This window comes from Sinocyclocheilus grahami, unplaced genomic scaffold, assembly GCF_001515645.1.
Source record: "Sinocyclocheilus grahami isolate Dianchi unplaced genomic scaffold, SAMN03320097.WGS_v1.1 scaffold224.1, whole genome shotgun sequence".
Classification (NCBI taxonomy): Eukaryota; Metazoa; Chordata; class Actinopteri; order Cypriniformes; family Cyprinidae; genus Sinocyclocheilus; species Sinocyclocheilus grahami.
Genome location: NW_015505403.1, coordinates 920,223 through 942,677, shown reverse-complemented (window position 1 = coordinate 942,677; position 22,455 = coordinate 920,223). Strand labels below are relative to the sequence as shown.

Sequence of the window (22,455 nt, the reverse complement as noted above, 5' to 3'; positions counted from 1 at the left end):
ATATATTTTACAAAAATTCTAAAAAGAATCCCTAATACCCCCAAAAAAAAAAAAAAAAAAAAAAAAAACCTTTCACAAGAGTCACCTATAAGAGGGAAATTCTCCCCATTTTCAAAAACGAAATTCAGGCCCTGGATAAATGTCTAAAAACCCTGATTGAATTATTACTATAAATAATTCTACATGATAAAAATAAGGCTTTAAAAAGATCGGTATCGGTGATCGTATCGGCAGTTACTGCTTTCTGGGATCGGCCTCAAAAATCTTGATCGGAGCACCCCTACAAATATTAACATATAGTATCTTACAGGGAATGGTTTCTGCAACATGTTTGCAATGAGAGCCAATGCTAGGCATCAGCTACAGATCTACACATATAGCTCTACAGAGGGTGAGAAAAGCTGCAAGCTGTTGGGGGCCAGGCAGGCCATCTGGGCTGTACCTCGTTCGACTGTCGAATGCTGCGCAAAGGGATCCACAATGTGCCAACCATGGTGTCCCAGATCAGTCCTTTGTTCCATACCTCCACTGTCAGGCCCAGATCCAGCCTGTTAATCTCACTAGAAGATGAAGTGAAGGGTAGTATTGAGAAACAGAGATGGAGAGAGATGTTCATGTGTTGTTATGATGATATGGAGACTATACTGCTATGACTGTTTCATATATATTCAGTTAATAAACTCACATTAAAAATAAAGAGACCCAAGGCAAAGGTTTCTGAAATACTGTGGAGAAACTGCAAGACTCAGTAGTTTTAGTTCGATTCGACATGCTGAAAAACCAGACCCCAGAGAACAGTGGATGACAAAAAAAGATCCATTTTAACAGGGGCACTATATTAAATGGAAAAAGAAACAGAAAATAGCAATAAAAACCAAACAGGGTGCAGACAACAATGCCATCTGTGCCTTGGGCATCTATTCAGTTAATAAACTCACATTAAAAATAAAGAGACCTAAGGCAAAGGTTTCTGAAATACTGTGGAGAAACTGCAAGACTCAGTAGTTTTAGTTCGATTCGACATGCTGAAAAACCAGACCCCAGAGAACAGTGGATGACAAAAAAAGATCCATTTTAACAGGGGCACTATATTAAATGGAAAAAGAAACAGAAAATAGCAATAAAAACCAAACAGGGTGCAGACAACAATGCCATCTGTGCCTTGGGCATCTCCAGTGCCACTCCATGTGAAGCTCCATAGGACTACGGTCTCTAAAGCGGCATCAAATCCTAATAATAGCCTTAACTTTGATATCAAAACCAATCCTTCTTATAGACCTCAGGGGCTAATCTTGGGGACAGTGGTGATGCTGCGTTAGACATTACACAGCAAGATATAGAGGTGCTGAAGCAGATCTGGCTTACAGATGACCGTGACCGTTTGGGGCAAATACACATACTGTTACACCCCTAGTGGCTACTACGGTTATTGCAAGGACAAGTAATGCAGATTGATTCTTATACGTTCTGGGTGCTTGAATGGGCATACTAGCCCAAGTCAAAAGAGCTCATCCAAGGCTTTTGAAATGTCTAAATTTAAGATATTACTTTGTTGTACTTAGCGAACTCCTCTATTTAAATGTTTTATGTCTGCTCTTTCAGGACAACCACAACACATATTCTATCTTAAGTTTAGAAGACAAGATTTACTGCAGTCAGTGCTAAGCAACGTTTGGGCCCTTGAGGGTAAAACCATTAGGGGGTACTACCTGACTGGCACTACCAAGGGAATGCCAACTGCCACATGCTAAAACAGAAATAGCTCCTTCATCAAGGTTCTTGTCACAACAATGCCATCTGTGCCTTGGGCATCTCCAGTGCCACTCCATGTGAAGCTCCATAGGACTACGGTCTCTAAAGCGGCATCAAATCCTAATAATAGCCTTAACTTTGATATCAAAACCAATCCTTCTTATATACCTCAGGGGCTAATCTTGGGGACAGTGGTGATGCTGCGTTAGACATTACACAGCAAGATATAGAGGTGCTGAAGCAGATCTGGCTTACAGATGACTCAAGATGAAGTTGGAAAGAATTTTGCAGTGTCAACAAGATGCTTTCGTGGTTTTGCTCTCAATGTCTCAAAAGTTTGTAAATGTATGTATTAGACATTTACATTCTGAACAAAATGCAAGAGCAAAAACATTTTCTTATTTGTGAGTGGATGTAAGTGTGTTGCTAGGTTGTTCTAACTGGTTGCTAGGGTGGTCTGGGTGGCTACTTGGGGTGTAATGGTACAGTTCGGTACGTACTTAGGTTTTGGGGTCACGGTTCGATACGAGTTCAGTACAACAGGAGATGCATTTTTTCATTTATTTTGAACAGACAGTAGTGCTACATATATGTAGCATGAGCAGTTGTTTTTTTATTTGAATTAGACTGTAGAATTTCAAGATTTAAAGCAAAAACTAAATGGTCTGACTTTAGATTTGTGAAATTATGCTACATAAGACACCTGCACAAAACAAAAACAGCAGACGAACTGAATTAAAATGCAAATTTATTCTCTGACAGTAGGTGGTGCTTATGGAACAGCAGCGATATAGAGCTTCCTATATAAACCCAAAAATATTTTTCTTCCTATATTTCGAGCATCACGATCAGTGAGCTTGACCTGCCTGGTACAGTATCTTCTCCTGTTTACAGACTTCATAAAAATTCCACACAAATTACATTTGGGAAATTATTACAATGCAGTTTGCGTGCAATTCTGGAATTGAGATCGGCCAAAATAAAACCCAAAACGAGTTCCAATTTATAGCCGGTCGACTGGTGCATCTCTAGAACCTAAACTTTCCCACACTGCTGATTTAAAGCAAGCAGGCGGTTCTTCAAGCTCTTGTGTGCCGTCTGAATGTACCGTTCTTGTTTTGGGTTGATGCATAGATCGCCTCTTCTTCTGCTCTTTCCTGTTGTGACGTTAGCGTTGCATTACTGCATGCGCCCCCTTCTGGATTGATATCTATGACCGCCTGTATTCGTCGTCTGACTGCATGAACCAAACCGTGACCGTTTGGGGCAAATACACATACTGTTACACCCCTAGTGGCTACTACGGTGATTGCAAGGACAAGTAATGCAGATTGATTCTTATACGTTCTGGGTGCTTGAATGGGCATACTAGCCCAAGTCAAAAGAGCTCATCCAAGGCTTTTGAAATGTCTAAATTTAAGATATTACTTTGTTGTACTTAGCGAACTCCTCTATTTAAATGTTTTATGTCTGCTCTTTCAGGACAACCACAACACATATTCTATCTTAAGTTTAGAAGACAAGATTTACTGCAGTCAGTGCTAAGCAACGTTTGGGCCCTTGAGGGTAAAACCATTAGGGGGTACTACCTGACTGGCACTACCAAGGGAATGCCAACTGCCACATGCTAAAACAGAAATAGCTCCTTCATCAAGGTTCTTGTCAGCTCAGTCGTAAGGCTTGAAACATACTCTATGCAAGTTTGTGACAGCAAATGTTTCTACCTACACAAGCTCAAGCTCTCACGATATAGGTTATGGAATGTGTCTGAACGCAGTTTAATTAATGTACAGATGGCATTCTCGGCATTGCCACAAGGGAACACACATTAAGGATGCGCAATGGGACCCTGTGCTTGGAATGCAATGCCCAAACATTTGCATCAGCATTATAGCGTACTTGTTTCCAGCCCTTCCTTATACTGTTAAAGAGAAAGGGAAGAGGAACTCACAACATGAAGTCTTGTTCCCAACATGGCTGACTGCCGCGCACGGTTATGGTGGTGCTTTTCACGTTCTGAACCTTCAGTGACACATACGTGTTGAATTTCTCTGCACAGAAATACCAGTGCATTTAATAGACTGCTGCAGGAAAAAAAAATACAAAAAGATATTGTGGAAAGATAGTTACAGTGAGACTTCAGGCTTACCTTGCGGTCCATCGAGCTTGGCTTTCTTCACTGTAATAGAGAGAGATGGGTATGTAATAAGTAATAAACACAGGTATTAAAAATAATCACACTTTACATATCAGGCAGCGCATTTCACATTCAATGTCAGCATATTTGCATTTCTGCTAAAGGGATTTCTCAAGGCTAGACTCCAGTTTGTAGGGATTTTCAATTAGCGGGAAGGCAAATCACATTGGCTAACTTTAGCTTGAACAAACAAAAAGTGCCATGATACTATCATGGTTTTTGGACATTGTCCCACTGCAATGTTTTTTTTTTTTGGTATGCACCATGTTGCATGGTGGTACCATGGTATATAAATACTATGATAATCATTCATTACCAAAGTATAAGGTGAACGTAAGTTGAACATTAGTTGAACTTAGGCATGGGCCGATTACCGGTTTCAAGGTATACCACGATCTGAAAATTTCACGGTTTCAAAACCGCTAATAATTTCCGTTATACCGTTCCTGCGGTATGCACTATTTTTCATGTCTCCTCAAAGACTGAAAGTGTAGGAATCCCTCAGGTTGAGTGCAGTGTAGCGTTGCATGGTGGTACCATGGTATATAAATACTATGATAATCATTCATTACCAAAGTATAAGGTGAACGTAAGTTGAACATTAGTTGAACTTAGGCATGGGCCGATTACCGGTTTCAAGGTATACCACGATTTGAAAATTTCACGGTTTCAAAACCGCTAATAATTTCCATTATACCGTTCCTGCGGTATGCACTGTTTTTCATGTCTCCTCAAAGACTGAAAGTGTAGGAATCCCTCAGGTTGAGTGCAGTGTAGAGTAACACGACCCTCCTCCTCCTGTTGGTGCGAGCGAGCGGTCAGTCACGTGTGCGTAGGATGGCAGAACTTAAAGAGTTAGTTCACCCAAAAATGAAAATTAGCCCTTAAATTACTCACCCTCAAGCCATCCTAGGCGTATATGACTTTCTTCTTTCAGACGAATCCAGTCGGCGTTATATTAAAAATGGTCTAATGCCACATAGCGGGTGTTGCATGCATCCGTCCAAAAGCAGTTAAATAAAATGCGCCCATCCATTAAAAAAAAAGTGTCTCACATGGCACCGGGGGTTGAACAAAGGCCTTCTGTAGCGAATCGATGCGTTTTTGTAAGAAAAATATCCATATTCAAAATGTAATAATCACTTTAATGTAGCTTGCGCTCACTGTTGTAAAGGGAAGCAGTTCTGGGAGCATGACGTATGAGGTCAGCGCTGCACATGCGCCAGTGAGTCTCGTGAAAACCAACGTTTGTTAACAGGAGCAAAGGAAGCAAAGTTTCCTTACTTTAGCAAAGGAAAACCAGTCTCCTCTTGGCTTATATCAAAATCCTCCGACATTCTTCTTTACAAATCCTTGTTTTGTATTTCTAATTAGTGACCGTTGTTTTGTTTTTATCTCTCCCCTGTGCTTCAGCGTTCGTCACTTCTGAGTGGCGCATGCACAAAGCTGACCTGATACGTCATTCCCCCGGAACTGCTTCCAGTTTACAACAGTGAACGCAAGCTACATTAAAGTGATTATTACATTTTGAATATGGATATTTTTCTTACAAAAACGCATCGAGAAGGCCTACAGAAGGCCTTTGTTCATCCCCCGGAGCCGTGTGAGACACTATTTTTTTTTTATGGATGGGCACATTTTATTTAACTGCTTTTGGACGGATGCATGCAACACCCGCTGAGTGGCATTAAACAGCTTGAAAGATCAAAGACAATTTTTAATATAACTCCAACTGGATTCGTCTGAAAGAAGAAAGTCATATACACCTAGGATGACTTGAGGGTGAGTAATTGGGCTAATTTTCATTTTTCGGTGAACTAACCCTTTAAGAAGCTGCTCCTGGAACTTACGCGATTTTGTCTTATTGCAAGCAACTCGTCTCTGTTCTGGACTTGCACAAACTGCGTTGCAATGCAATCGTTTTTTAAAATGTCATTTATGGGAAAATATGAAGTCTGTAAACGCCCGTTAACACAGGCCAGAGACGCTGAAGACGGACGCACAGAGAAAAATACTGTAGCAGGCAGATCACTCACTGTTAATGATGCACAAACTATTGGAAGAAAATCCTCAATATTTATTTGGGGGTTTATATGAATGTTTCTGAGGGGAACTGTCTGTCTTCAGAAAAGTTTACGTGGTATTTTCTTTTCATCTCGTCTCTGTATTTTTCATATTAAAGCAGTGTTTCAGCGCAGCGCTGCTTTGTTTACAGCGGTAACCAAGGAAACACTGCATCTGGTGTTCCAGAAGCGCCTCCTGCTGTCAGAGAGTGAATCTGCATCTCATTCAGAGCTTCTGCTGTTTGCTTCCTTCAGGCATGTAGTATAATTTCACAAAGCTGGTCAGAACAGAACATTATGTTTTTGCTTCAAATTGGGTTATTATTCAAATTATGTATATGAAATTATATAACAAAATGATATGAAATTATATGTATATGAATTATATAACTAAAATTAAATAACTGTAAATTACAGATTTAGGTTAAATAAAGATGTCAGTCTTTATTTTTCTTCTTTTTAGGAAACATAAAACTAAAAAAAATTCATAAAAAAAACAAAACAAATTCTACTGTTCCTAATATTCTGTATGTTGCTCAAAAACAAAATATATTGTGTTCAGTCGAAAATTTAAATTTTTTTTTTTTACCCAGTCATTTAAAAATAACACATTTTAGAGCTGTAACGACAATACCGTGATATTTTTGCTTAAGGTTATCATACCGTCAAAATCTCATACCGGCCCATAGATCAAACTGATATCAAAGTATCTTGTAATCACAATCTGATTCTATTACTGTACCATGGTAGCACCACAGTACTTTTTTAAAAGTGTTGTTAAAGAGAAATACTCATGAAAACCTTTAAAACCATCATGTCAAGCAACAAAAGAAACACAGAGCTTGGCAAAGGTACAAAATCTCCAGGGAACAAGTTTCTCTGTGCAGATTATGAACAATTTGAGTGGTTATGAAACTGCAGAGAGGTCTAGAGAGGCAGTCACTGTCAGTTATGCTTAGGGGAAATCTGAAAAAAAAAAGTTCTCCAACTGAGCTCCTTTTAAAGCCAAGTGACGTCAACGACCCCTTTCATAATTAATATTCCCCTATTCAGTGTGGGTAGAAGCATCCTCCTGTTAAGGGGACCTTAAAATAATTCCAAGCCTTCCCACTGTAATCCTTCACAGTCAGTGTTTCCTCTTTAAATTCAGTGCAGAATTTCTCACTTCCTCTAAAACTCTCACCGGTTGACATTTTTAACACCTGAGAGTGGCTCTAAGTTATACCGAATGCAAAGCATATGAAAAAAACGGATAAAATCACAAACAAACCAAATGGGAACCCTCGCATTGCATTTGTCTGTTTGCCAACATACTGCAAATCTTCACTTGAATGCTTGGGGAAAATTGAACATCAATTTCCTGCTGAGAATGGGGAATGTTGGTGCTGGTTTGTTGCTAGTCTACCTTGCAGATCAGTTTCCTTAAATTTGGTTGAAGCCAGTCAACAAGCATAATCGGGTAAACCTGACTGACCAAGGAAGTGGTGCTGGTTAAGCTACAGTAGTTAAGCTGCCTAATGGAGACACTAGCATCCAAAACACTGAAATTTGTTGCATTCCATGAATGCTAATAGCTCTAGATGAGAATATGTGAGTGGTAAGGTATGGAATTGGAGCGAGGTGCAGAGTTTGCCCACAGTAGTGGGTGATTTCTTTTCATTCCAGGTTGGATTTTGTGGCTAGGAACAAATCACAGCCTTGCTGATATTAAGTACAATAAATGAACATCTAGATGTTCATTTATCAAACTCGGTCCTGGAGGGCCGGTGTCCTGCAGAGTTTAGCTCCAGCTTGCCTCAACACACCTGCCTTTAAGTTTCTAGTATGCCTAGTAAGAGCTTGATTAGCTGGTTCAGGTGTGTTTAATTGGGGTTAGAGCTAAACTCTTCAGGACACCGGCCCTCCAGGACCGAGTTTGGACACCCCTGATCTAGATCATCTGCAACTAGTCTAAGCCTCATACATTACATCCACAGACTGTTGGCTGAACATCTGATGCATAAGGAACACAAAATGGGAAAACACTTCAGGAGTTCTACAGGATTTCCAGGAGTTCTTTAAAGGGGTCCTATTATGCCTTTTCACTTTTTAAATTTTAGTCAGTGTGTAGTGTGTATGTTTGGGCATAAAAAAGATCTAGAAAGTTACAAATCTCAAAGTCCACTCCAAAGGTAGATATTTAATTTAAAAAAAAATCAATTTTCAAGAACTACAGCAAACGGCTCGTTTGGACTACAGCGTTTGGTTTCCGGGCTTTGTGATATCACAAAGCGGCTCATTAGAATATCATTACAAACAATTCCCGCCTACAGAAATTTGAATGGTTGGGGGATGGGGAGGGGCGAGGTCGTGGTTAGAACGCTTGGTTGAGTGAGCGCATCAGACGAGACGACGAAGAAGAGCAGCGGTGTGCTTACACTCATAGAAAATAAAGTATTTGAATTTTAAAGATGTGGCGCGACTCTGCACTTCTCGTCCGGTGTGCGACCTCCTGGAACGTTGTTTTTTTCACCTCCGTGCCCGAACGTCTTTGTTTTTGTTGAAAGACAGAGCAAGAGTACTGAAACACCGTCTAAGCTGTTCGCCAATCACAACGCCCTGGGACAGCTAACCAATCACAACACATTTTGTTTTTCGGAAGGCGGACCTTCATCAAAGCTGGAACTAATTGAGCCGTTTGTGCCAGCCTGGGGAGAAAGGTATTTTAATAATGTAAATTATGTGAAAAATAATGCGTTTTTCGAACCACCAAGCATGAGAGCATGTTCTAGTACACCCCCAAAACAAAATCAAGACTTTGTAAAAGAGCATAATAGGACCCCTTTAATGGTACTTTAATTCTTTAGTGTTCGTTCACCCAAAAATGAGAATTCTGTCATTAATTACTCACTCTCATATCGTTCCAAACCCCTAAGACCTTTGTTCATCTTTGGAACACAAATTAAGATATTTTTGATGAAATCCAAGAGCTTCCTGACCCTACATAGACAGCAAGGGAACTACCACATTCAAGGACCAGAAAGTAAGGACGTCGTTAAAATAATCCATGTGACACCAGTGGTTGCAATTTCAAGAAGCTACGAGAATACTTTTTGTGTGCAAAGAAAACAAAAATAACAAACAAGGCGCAGTACATCCAGGTTCTATGTCAGAAAACCAGCTCCTGCGTCAGCAGCACCAAACGTGTGCATGGTCGTGAACGCACATCGACTGACACGGAAGAGAAGAAATTGAAAAGAGAAGAAATAAAGTCATTATTTTAGTTTTCTTTGCGCACAAAACATATTCTCATAGCTTCATAAAATTACGGTTGAATCACTGATGTCACATGGATTATTTTATCGATGTCCTTACTAACTTTCTGGGCCTTGAATGTGGTAGTTCCCCTTGCTGTCTATGGAGGGTCAGGAAGCTCTCGGATGTCATAAAAAATATCTTATATCTAATCGTTCGAGTTTCTGCTGAAGTTTGGATGCTTGAAGAAATGGCTGGATTAATGAAAGAGTGTTAAATTGACTGTGTATCTTTACTGTGGGCATTCAGAAACAAATTTGGCATCTTTCCACCTGTGATCGCTTGTGTATACGATTACATTAGTAATCATAATCATCAGGGCCGTTTCTAGCCATTTTGACACCCTAGGCGAAATCCCTATTAGCGCCCATCCCTATTATACATAAGTTGGTCCCCCCCCAATGTTCAAGACATGGTTACGGCCTTCTAGCCCAATGATGTTGGGGGATCCAGTGGGGGTGGTAATATTTCAGGGTGACCGTGCCACTCTTTATCACAACCCTGCTAAAATGTAGCGCCATTACGTGCACTCATTGGTGCCCCCTCAGGGCTCGCAAAATCGCTAGCCCGACGTCCCGGGGCTATTGTGTTTTCCAGTCGGGCTACCAAAATGTATCACCACTCTGCCCGACGGGCTATCTTAAATACAGATCTCCCGCGGGTACTTAAAAACTCATAAAGTGAGTTGTATCAAACTTAAGGCCATAAAAAGTTTTAAATACATTAAATGGTATAAGAAATGTCTTAATTATAATTTCAAGAGGTCTTACAGTTGGGGACGGAAAGACAAGAGTGGATTAAACTTCAAAAGGCAATGATGTCATTGAATAAATATGAGCGCTGCACATTTCAAGTCAAAACGTGGCGCGGATGTCTTTATTTGAATGTATCTGAAGGGAACCGACTGTCCTCAGAAACGTGTGGTTGGTATTTTAATTTAATTTGACCTATAATTCCTGATAAAGCAGCATTTATGAGCGCGGAGCTGCTTTGTGTGCAGCCGTTAACCACGTAAACCGCAATATTTCAGCGCTCCTAAAGCGCCACCTCGTGGCAGAGAATGAATTTGCATTTCCAACAAGCCTTTCTTGCTGTTTATGGTCAGATCAATGCAAATATCAACTCATGTTTTTACGCAGCAAACACATAGAGTTGTAAACGAGAAAGACGTTAATGTGCCTTATAAAAATCTAAACAATTAAGACAGTAATATTTATATGTTTTAAATTAACGTAATTTATATGCTTATTTGTCCCTTTTCATAAAAATGGTCTAAAGGCTGAAATGCTGTTGTATAAGATTTCTGTTTTTGTGAAAACCTGTATCTGAACTGTAAATCATGTAATTTTATGTCTCAATACTGTATGTTACCACAGACATTGTCCAACCCCACTCATACTGTGTTCATTTTACTTGTGCAGCTCTTAAAAAGGGTCATAAATTGCCTTAAATGATTATTTTTTAATTCTGTAGATACCCTGTAAATAGTGAAATAAAATCCCTTCCTTCATATTTGTTGATATTTGTGTATTAAAAATATTTTTGATTGACATTTAAACTCCTATCTGATTTTCTATATATTTTTTTATTTTATTTGGGCTAGTTAAATTAATTTTCAGGCTACCAAAATCTGAGGAGTACCTGCCCGAAGGGCTACCAGGGATTTTGAAAGTTTGCGAGCCCTGCCCCTTCTGCTGGTGGCGCCCTAGGCGACCGCCTAGCTTGCCTTTGCCTAGAAACGGTACTGATAATCATCACTCGTTACAGAAACATACCCCAAAGCGGAACAGATCTAGCATTTTGAGCAACATAATGCGCTTTCGCACCACGTAGTTCTAGGAACTCAGTCCTAGGAACAAGCCAGCAGGGTCGTTCCTAGAGAAGCAATTTCTTCCTCGGGGCATTTTCCTGGTTTCATTCGCACCGGTGTTCTGTCGATTTGTGCTACCCTGTCAGATTTTGCTACCTCCCATTAAAACAGTGGGTAGTACAATTCAACAATGAAAAATGCTACCTGTAAAATTATGGTTTATTAACGTCTACACCTACCCTTACAGCAAAGCAAATACAGTAATTATGTGTTATATTCGCGGTTGTGGCTAGAAGGGATACAGCTACAGGAAACCAACAATAAATATTTTTTTCTACCTATTAGATTGTGTTTTATTAAAGTGTACATCTACCCCAACCTACCCTTACAGTAATGCAGATACATTAAATATTGTTATTCAGCGTGAGAAAAAGGATGCGATATTGATGTGCGCATGCGCAGTAAACCCTGGTAGGACAATCTGACGGGTAGGATAAAATGTCAGGACACAGGCAGCAAGAACTCTGAAGCAGCCGACAGCGACATCTTTATTTGTGGCATTTACAAATATCAACAACTGGTGAATGGAGGACGCCATGTTCGGAGCTGATTTTGTTGTGTGTGTGTGTATGTGTGTGTGTGTGTGTGTTGTGTCATGTCGTCCCGTGTTGTGGGTTACGTGATAACGGAGATTGAATGTAAATGCACAATTTACATGATTGAAAGAGTGTGAAAACTAGACTAAATCTCCTATGACAACTTGCAGTGTTATCATCGAGGCTGAGAAAAGAACAACGCTGCCTACAACAGGTAAATGCCGTTATCACTTTTTTCCATGTTCATGAAGTACATTTTTTACATGGCTTTTTAAAAATGCCGGGTAGCCGGTGTCTCGTATGCGTTTAGCCAATCAACGTACACTGCTTCTTTGATAGTTCCTATCGAACTGTTTTAAGGGCCTTTCGCATCGTGGGAACCTTTTCATAGTACCAGAACTAATTGTGGAACTATCCACTTTTTGCCATTTTCGCACAGCCGGAACTGGGTGCGATTTTAGTACCGGACTGCCTTTTTCGAGAACTCAGGCTGTGTCCGAAATCGCTCCCTATACCCTTAAATAGGGCACTATTAGAGGGAACAGCCATTTTTAGTGGTGTCCGAAACCACAATGGACGTTCTCGAGTGCACTCATTCAATCCCACAATGCACTGCAAAAACGAGTGTACAACTGGTGCATGCTCAACGGCTAGAGAATGCCCATAATGCACCGTGAGAGTCACGCGCCGAATGAATTCCCGCATCTCGCCAGTAGATGGCGCCCGCAGCTGACTAATCAATCCGTTTATTTTTACAAAGCGCTCATCTATGGCATACAGCATAATGTACAACACGGGTATACATTCATTGTAAATTGATTATTAAATAGTTTGATTAGGGTTTATACATAATTTCCGTGACAGAGTTCAAGATAAATCCTTTAATCTTACTACTGGAGCTGCTAGTTTGCTAGTTTCAAATGATTAATAAACAGCAAGCACAAACTATGCAAAAGTGGCATTCCTTCCGGTGCACTCAGTGTCCGAATTCACTACTCGTTTTCATTCACTCCTTCTAGTGAACTAAATTAGTGACCTAATGTAGGGAATAGTGAATGAGGGTATAGGGGGCGATTTCGGACACAGCCCAAATTAGCTCCTACTCCGGAGCAGGGTCTAACCAGCACAACTGGTCCTACCCGTGACGCAAGTAGACATTGATTGGCCAAACGCGTACGAAAACGCCCTCACCCGCCATGATTTAAAACTCAGTGTAAACATACTGTAAACATTGTGTCAACTTATTTCGCAAGTATGGAGAACAGCGATAGATGGACGGACGCTGAAGTGCAGGCACTTGTAGCAAATGTAGCACTGCCAGGTGTCGTTGGAGATTCTTAGTCCTCCTTTCCGTTCTTTCAATCGCTTTACGTATACATCGACTTTCCATGTCCATTATTGTGAAACCCACGAGACACAACAAAAGCACAGCTCCGATCACAGCGTCCTCCATCCTCCTGTTGTTAACGTTGTTCTTCTTTGTTTCTGTTGTTGAACGCCACGCACAAATGACGTCGCTGTCGACCGGCTTACGTCACTTCCTAGTACACACTGTCGGTGCGAATGCAACCCTTTAAATCAGTGATTCTCAACCCTGGTCCTGGGCGCCCCCAACACTGCACATTTTGTGTGTCTCCCTAATCAAACACACCTGATTCAACTCATTAGCTCATTAGACGAAACTCCAGGACCTGAAATGGGTGTGTCAGACAAGGGAGACATACAAAATGAGCAGTGTTGGGGGGCGCCCAGGACCAGGGTTGAGAAACACTGCTTTAAATCGTACTGGGAAATAGTTCGCGCAAAATCGTCCCAGTACTTTAGTACTGTACATTTAGTTCTAGAACTAAAGCGGTGCGAAAGGCCCTTTAGACCCTACTCTGTAGGAGCTAAATTAGTTCCCCCAAATTGAGTTCCTAGAACTAAATACGTTCCTAGTTCCTGTGGTGTGAACACACCAAAAAGCGGTAACTTCCGCCAATAGTTCTAGGAACTATTACAAAAATGTTCCTCCGGTACAAAAGCGCATACAGAGTGCCAGTCTGCTGCTATAGTAGACAAGCACCGTAAGGCTGATAGGACAATGACATTTATCATGAAAGCCTCAAAATGATCAATGCTGCACCTCCACTCAAAGTTCCCGCTCACGATTTGTCGTTCTCTCCACCCGCTTCTGCCAGGGTATCCTCTCTCATGCTCCCACACACCATTTCCTGCCATGTGGCTGGCATGCACGTGTGCTGCCTCTTTATCTCTTCCTCTCGTGCTCCATTAATCTCTCTGTGTAGCCAAGCGCGGGCAGAGCGAGCTATTTCCTGACACTAAAAATAATCACTTCAGGGTGAATGTTGAGTGAAGGGGGTTTTGGGGTGGGGGGGCTAAAAGCTTGGCATGAAGGGATGATATTAAAACAAGCTTCAAAGAGAGCTAGGATTTGCCATGCAGGTGTTTAAAGTAATCCATCAGCGATGAACTGCGGTCTGCAACTATTTATATACATGCTGGAATTTGACGGAATAAGGCAGATTTTCTCTGAGGAGAGAGCTATAAATGAAAAAGAAATTCTGAATGACATTATATCAAATACCAATTGCTCTCAAGAAGTGCTATTGAGGTATCATTTATATATTTGTAGTGTTTATTAATAGTCCGTTTTTATTATTTTTTTTATTTTAAATGCCATTTTAATTTGAGTTTTAGTCCGTTTTATATATTATAATAAAATTACTAAATCTCAAGATTAAATAAAAATAACTTGTAGATGTATTAATATATATATATATATGTGTGTGTGTGTGTGTATTTTTTTTCTTTCTAGTTATTTAATACTTTAAATAACAATTTGTTTTCTATTTATAATTGACAAGGCAACTTTTTAAATTTTCATTTGTGTTCCACGGAGTTTTGAAAGATGCATTTTATTTCTTATTTTATTTTGTACATATTTAGTTTTAGTAATTTCGTTACTATTAATACTTATTTTGTTTTAGGTATTTGTTCATTTAAGCATTTTAGGGTTTTCATCTAATTTTTATCACAGCTTTATATAAATTGACAAAAGGGATTTTTAATAGTTTTTAGTTAACAATAAAAATGCTCCTGTGATGCAATAAAATGTCTTGTTTTAATGAATAATATGTTTATCACAGCTTTATATAAATTGACAAAAGGGATTTTTAATAGTTTTAGTTAACAATAAAAATGCTCCTGTGATGCAATAAAATGTCTTGTTTTAATGAATAATATCAAATAAATACAACTCAACAGAGCGTCCTTGAGGAACTACAGTGTTTGGCCTATTTAGACCACTAGATTTAATGTTATTGGTCTTATGAATGTCTATGAATGAATGAATAAGGTCTGTAATTCTGCAGTTGCATATGATTTTTTTTATATACCTATGTGTAAATCTACAACATTTGCAATTGACTATCAGTGCTAAATTATACATGGCAACTGTTGTTAGCAGTAACTACAATACAGTCGTATATCTGGGAGGTTAAACAGGAAGTTCTAATCAATCATTGAAATGAAAATGAGTCGAGGCCATTACAGGCAGAGTTCATCCAGAAATTAAATCATATCTTTCGAAACCTGTACTAAAAAGTATAAACCTGTATAAATCCACTGTGGAATACACAAAAATAGATGTTTAGTAGAATGTCAAGGCTGCGCTTTTCCATAAAATGAGTAAATATTTCTTTTGTGCATGTGTCATGATTTCAAGGTTTTAACTAATAGCTTAGAATGCTTTCCTTTGAAACAAATCAGAGTTTCGAAAAGACGCATTAAAATTCACACAAAAAGATGGTTATGTAACAGGACTCCAAGACTTTAAACATCATCAAAACACATCCACTGGGAATTAGGCAAGCCGTACTGTACATCTGCTCAGGTTACTGCCAAGAATGATGCCAGTCTATGTGACACACACCCACACACCCTCTGTCACTTTCAGACGCTGGTTGTGAATCCGCTGCCTGTTTAATTACAGAGTGGTGGCAGACGTGCCATGGATCAGAATGTCTGTGTGGGATGTGTTCAAAGAAACATGGCTTACAGTAACGTTTCGAATTCTGAGGCTCCTACAACAGATCTTCTACAACAGACCAATCTGATTTGCATGTCATCATGCGTTAAATGGCAATCAAGAAACTGAGCAAGGCAAGCAAAACACAGGCAAGCGGCCCATTGCAAACTGCAGACCAAAAAGACTAACAGTAAGTGCATATGAAATACATTCAGCCAAAAATTTACACCACGTATTTCCAAATTTACAGACGCAGGGAGACGCTATTCATACTCTCAGTCCCTAATGAATCTAAGGTTGCACGCAACATGAACTAACAATAAACTATAATTTTACAGCAGTTATTAATCTCAGTTCATGTTAATTTCTACATATCCACATGTAATATGAATGAAAATGAAACATGATAATATACGTCACAAATGTTAACATTAAAATAACTGCAACCAAAGCTAAAATTAATAAATGAAGGTGTCATTGTGCCTAATTTTTAATACTACAATATTAAAATGTTGTTACTTTAGATATAAAAATAACAGCTAAATTAAAATAAATAATAATCATCATAAAATAAAAATAAATACGAAATTGTTACTTCTGAAATTAAAATAACTGAAAAAAAACAACATATGAAGGTTCAGCTAACTGTGTCATTCTGCCTAATCTTTAATATTACACTTTTATTTCTTTTTACATTTTTAACAGTAAAACAACCGCAACCGAAGCTTAATTGAAATTCATTTTTTAAGCTTGAAATTAAAGTTCAGCTTAATGTCCCATTGTGCCTCAATTTTAATAGTAAAATATCACAAATTTGTTACATTTTTAACATTAAAAATGTTTGTTTAAAAAAAAACTTTTAATGAAACCAAAGCTTAAGATAAGAAACGAAAGTTCAGCTAAATGTCTCATTGTGTATATTTTAAAAATATAATAAAATATTTACAAATGAGAATGTATATAAACCTGTCCATCAGTAATGATTTTTAATGGCTTTGCTATGTAAGCATAATATAGCATTACGAAATGTTTTTGTTATATTAAAATTTGATTTAATACAGTATGTTACAGATGTCCGTCCCTCGATCCACAAAAGGGCTAAAAAAAAAGTTGGAAGACCCCTGATTTATTCATCTATCAATTTAGACCACATAATGATTAACAAATATTATGGATTTTATTTTAGACATATTTGTATCCGATAGTTCACTCAGTACATGTGGATGGTCATTACGGCAAAGAAAATGACACCAGTAACGTTGTCTATCCATCGTGAAGGTTTTCAACTCCAAAGCCATTTTACCACTGTACAGAACACAGTTGAAAATACATATATCATACATCAAAACAGATCCCAACTGAGCAGGGGAGCAAGCTAAAGCTCCATTTGGAATATCAAGGGAACACACCCCTGAATCCTGGCTTTCACCACACTATGAAAGTCAAGTCATTTCTAGAGCATCTCTATGAACAAACTGCACATTTGACAAAATAACTAGAGAAGCAAACCAACAAAAGAGTAAGTTATTAAACTAAAGAAAAAAAAAGAACCATTGCACAGAGGGGACACTCCTTTTGCCTTGCATTTCATACTGCAACCATACAGTTCCGCTTCAGTTGCATGAATATAAAAAAACTATAATAATATTAAACTCCAATGGGGACGAATATATAATCAATTATTGATCATTGATCAGATTGAAAAGCATACACGCGCTTGTAAACCATGCATTTGAATCAAAAGCAGTATCAGGTGACTGGTTAAAAGCAATGCATTTGTAATACAATGACATATTTAACCCTTAGTTTCATTAAATATATACAATTCTTATATATAATGCATAGCCAACAGCTGGTATGCATCCATGCATGAAATAATACACTTACCTCCAACACACAGCAGTGACATCTCTTTATCAATTATTATCCTCGCCCTTTTGCCTTATTTTAGATAATAAAACTGTTGTTAAAACGATTTAGGGATTTTATTTTGACGTTGAGAAACCTCCCCTTCCCGTTATCAAACTCTACCCTAAAATATACAAAAACAACAGCAGCTGCTATTCCGAATCGCCCAGATTACTTGACTCGAGGGTGTTTCTAGCCAGCCTCTCGACGGTGATTATTAGCGGATTATATTTCAGCCGCTCGTAACGCGACGCACAGCCATCTTGTTCAGCACCGCCGCCGCGAGGAGAGCTACTGCCTCTCCACTCCTTTCCAGCAGAACCTAACCAAAGCGAGGCGCGATTATTAAGAACTGTGAATTCATAACGGCCGGCAATTAAACAAATATGGTTTTAATTGAAAATGAGGTAGAAATTAAAATTTGGGGACTGAAAGACTCCAAGGTCCATTTTTAAGCTGTCGAAAAACCTACTTAAAGGGACAGTTCACCCTAAAATGGTAATTCCCAAATTGTCATAATTCACTCACTGACATGATGTTCCTAACTCGTAGGATTTACTTTCTTCTGTGAAACACAAATGAAGAGTGAATGATGGCCTCAGACTCCATTAACTTGTCAAAAAAAAATGCTATGAAAGTGAATGGTGACTGAGGGTGGTTTGTTCCGAACATTATGTAACATCTCCTTTTATGTCAATTCCGAATTTAATGAGAATATTGAATAAAATAACGCTACAGAGAAATGTGTACTGCAATTGTCTTTCAAAAACAATGGTTGATATTATAAAATTGGATATCAAATATTAAGAGTTAATTCGTTTTTAAAATGCATTGTATGACTTATTAATCATTTTATATGACTCACATTCGTTTTGGCTGCATTCTGTAAAAGAAGACGGATAAAGTCATATTCAATTCTTAGGTCTGGAGGAAAATTTTGTTATATATATATATATATATATATATATAAAATGTAATTCCAAAGGATATGATGTATTTCTTTTGATCAAGTGAACACTCCCTTTTTTTCTTTAGATTATAGGACTTTTCTTTGCTGTGGCCAATGTCACCCTCTACTGGATAAACATACAACCCAAGGCTGAATAATGTAAGGTTAAGTTAAATAATTCTTGCCAGACTTTATTATCTTTTTTTCCACCACAAGTTTTTTTTTTCATATTAAAATAATTGATACAATCCAAAAAAAAACAAAAATCCATTCAAGTACATCACCAAAGCTGTGTAAACTCTTGCCACTTGAAATATTTTAATGCTAGAATTCATCACCCTTTGCAATGCCAACTGACTTCTGGTTCGTTCAAAAGGGAATGCAACCGAAAACAAACATTATTTAGGAATTTTAATTCAGAAACCATAATGATTAGGAATGCTACTCAATGTTTAGAGTAAAATTCATGGTGCAGTTCTCAGGGTCATGCAATCCACAGCACTGTGCAGCAAGGGTTTAGGTCACCCGATGTAAAACACTGCACTTTACATTTCATTACAACTTAGTAAAGACAATATTACTTTGTAAAAATCGTAGCATGCCTTTAAACCATGCTTTCCATGATTCTACATGGACTTAGTCTTTAAATGAGCTGCTGTAATTGTCAAAACAGCAATAATATGATGGATTACATTACATGAGTTTAGAATCCGCCGGCACCAGTGTTACAAATTAGCTTATTGGCGAGTAAAAATATCCAATTAAACTGTATGGCCCATTACACCCTGGAAGGCAGAAAAATCATAGGTAGAGCATGGTGATCCCAGGTCTTCCCAATTCTTGGGACATCTAGATCCACCACAGCTGTAGACATGCTTTCAAAGCTTCTCACTGGAGGAAAATAAAGAAGAACCAGATAACAATGTAATAATTCAATTCAATTCAATACACTTTATTGTCCCCAATGGGGTAATTTGTCTTGGACCCTGGAGCCCGCATACACATACACTGATCAACTAATATATCTCCAGCAGCATATGTATGATCTTATGCAGTGGTGGACAGTAACAAAGTACATTTACATTGTTACTTTATTTTTAATTTGAGAAATTTTTACTTCTAATTCCAAAGCAAAATATTGTGTTTTTTATTTAAAATTATATTATATATATATATATATATATGTGTGTGTGTGTGTGTGTGTTGCGATCTGGGAAAACCTGTCGGATGTTGCGCTTGGACGTTTTCAGTAAAATTAGAAAAATAAGTTGATTGTCAATTTGTCGTCAAAATTAGGTTTTCATTAAATTATTATTCTATAACATCTTGTCTATCATCTCTGAAAATATCTTGGCAAAATGTACTTGTTTAGTGCAGACAAATAACGATTTATTGCCGCAAGCAGAAAATACTTTCTCTTATGTTAAGAACGCGCTGCGGAGGTGCTTTCTCTTACCACCACAAAAAAGTTAACCTATCAAAATAAACAACGTAACATATATAATAAAGGTGTATCGATGCACATTTCCCGCCAGTCCTGTGTAAACTACGGCACGCAAAGTTTTTTTATTTTGTTAATCTGAAAATATCTTGGCAAAATGTACTTGTTTAGTGCAGAAAAATAACGATTTATTGCCGCAAGCAGAAAATACTTTCTCTTATGTTAAGAACGCGCTGCGGAGGTGCTTTCTCTTACCACCACAAAAAAGTTAACCTATCAAAATAAACAACGTAACATATATAATAAAGGTGTATCGATGCACATTTCCCGCCAGTCCTGTGTAAACTACGGCACGCAAAGTTTTTTTATTTTGTTATTTTTTTAATATCGTGAGATGGCGGAGAAGGTGATCAAAAGTTCGGAGACTAAGCCCATCATGATAAACAACGTAAAACTGCCCTCTTCAGTGTAACGCTAGTCTGTTTGTGCAATGATGCAGTATAGCGCTCCTGACAGACAGCGATCGTTAAGTAGAAGTGAAACCCATCTCACTTTAAACCCGTTTTTCTCAAAATTCCATTCCGGAAAATCATAGCTATCAGCCAACTTCAGATAGCCATCACTTTTGTTTCGTTCAAGCTATGGACAAAATAAAAACAGTTTTGGAAAGGGCTTGAACCCAACTTTCACATGGTATCATGTGGTAACCTAAAAAAGGTAAAATTTCACCATGTGTTGGGTTTTCCTAGATCGCATCACATATATACTATATATATTATTTATTGTTCCTTGTTATTTCGATATGAAGAAATTGATATATGTATCGCAAACCTGTTGAATGAATCGTTACCTGTCTAGGTGAGCTAAGAGCTCTTGTAGCTTGAGGACTAAGGCGCGATGCTCATGAGGCCTGCTCTCTAAAGCACTACTCAAGCGACTCAGGTATGAGTCCAGCGTTCCAACTGATGGCGTCTCGCCTGTGCCTGAACAAAAAAAAACAAAGCTGTTTCCCCCTGCGATCAGAAAAATCATCTATCATGGTACTGGTAATATGGGCACAGTACAGTACTGACCTGGCAAAGGCACAGTGGCCAGGCTGTTGACCAGTGTCTGTTTGATCACCTGTAGGTGGCGCTGTAGAGCTTGCGTGCGAAGCTCATCCTGGCCCAGCTCAGCCTCCAGTCGCTCTTTAGCGCTGAACATGTCAGCAATGTGCTTCTGGAGAACCGCATTCTGCTCTTCGAACTCCACATTAGCCTTGCGCAGTCGCCGCAGCTCAGCTTCTCGCACTGAGAAATGCGCAATTTTAAGAATATAGCTTTCCACGTTGATGTTTATGGTGTGTTCTGAGAAAAAAAAAAAACGTGAGTACACTTTCAGCAAATTTTCATTCTTGGGTGAAATATTCCTTTAAAAGGAAACATCTGGACAATCAGTTCACGCGCACAAAAAAATACCTGTTTATCATGAGGAGCCAAGCGGCTCCATTCTGCTCCGAGTCTCTTGGTGATTTCTGGGAAGGGAAGATCCGGGTGAAGTGCTCGGATGTGTTCCCGTCGCTCATTCAAGAAACGCACGTAGCCAGTAACCGGAGCCTTGGGGCCATTTGGTAACACCTTCTTTCTCTTCTTCCCTTTTGGCCAGCCTCGCTTCTTTACCGGCTGTGAAGTCGATTGGTTCTGTAACAAATCAATTCAAATTGATATGAATCACATTTGGGAAGAGTATATGAGGAAAATAAGAGTGTGCTTGACTATGCTGACCACAAAACCTTTTACAATGATTCAATCACATAACTGAATTACTCTGTTATACATAATAGACAAGGTTATTGAAGAAATCTAAGGAGTCCTGATCTTACCTCCTCTTGTGCATTATCTGTGTGTTGAGAGTCTTTAGATGCAGGAGCATCCGTTTGCTCTTGCTTTACACCACCCATTACATGAATTCAGAAAATTCTGGAACACACACACACAAAAACATAAAAGGGTAGACTTTTTATTTATCTAGTAATTTACTAACATAATACACGTTAACTGAAATAAACTTTTTATTAATTATTATTTTGTTTCAGATATTTGCCAAGACAACATTTGTCATTTTCATTTAGTTTAACTTGATGTACTAAAAAAACTAAAACCGAAAAAAAATCGATATAGATTTATTAAAAAAAAAAAAAAAAAAAAACTACTAAAAAAAGTAACTAAAATTAAGAAAATATATATATATAAAAATACAAAAAAATATATAATAAATCTAAATGATACTACAATAATATTGTTAGGCAGCACAGCCGCAACATGCTGTTCAAAGACATCATGTTTGGAAAACACAGCCATTATTAAATCGATTATTGGCTTATATTTTTTTATTAAATCTGTTTATTGAACTTTTACAATAATAACAGGATACAGA

At 38.3% G+C, this 22,455-nt stretch overlaps 2 protein-coding genes across 2 annotated transcripts in view; both read right to left on the bottom strand.

The window, feature by feature from the left end:
- Positions 1-17,945, bottom strand: part of LOC107596898 (protein unc-13 homolog A-like) — a 60,437-nt gene extending 42,492 nt beyond the window's left edge. The window contains exons 1-4 of the mRNA XM_016287754.1: positions 17,630-17,945; positions 3,902-3,931; positions 3,704-3,803; positions 443-560 (exon numbers count right to left, since the gene is read on the bottom strand). Of these exons, the coding sequence (XP_016143240.1) occupies positions 443-560; positions 3,704-3,803; positions 3,902-3,931; positions 17,630-17,651 (270 nt within the window). The 5' untranslated portion in view covers positions 17,652-17,945. The remainder of the gene's footprint in view (positions 1-442; positions 561-3,703; positions 3,804-3,901; positions 3,932-17,629) is intronic.
- A 1,052-nt stretch (positions 17,946-18,997) lies between these two features.
- On the bottom strand, positions 18,998-21,998 carry LOC107596872 (SWI/SNF-related matrix-associated actin-dependent regulator of chromatin subfamily E member 1-related-like). Its single transcript, XM_016287725.1, is given in 5 exon segments — positions 18,998-19,490; positions 20,891-21,023; positions 21,114-21,473; positions 21,476-21,719; positions 21,902-21,998. Coding segments are annotated over 5 exon segments (828 nt in total). The 5' UTR covers positions 21,980-21,998; the 3' UTR covers positions 18,998-19,477.
- Between the last annotated feature and the right edge of the window lie 457 nt (positions 21,999-22,455).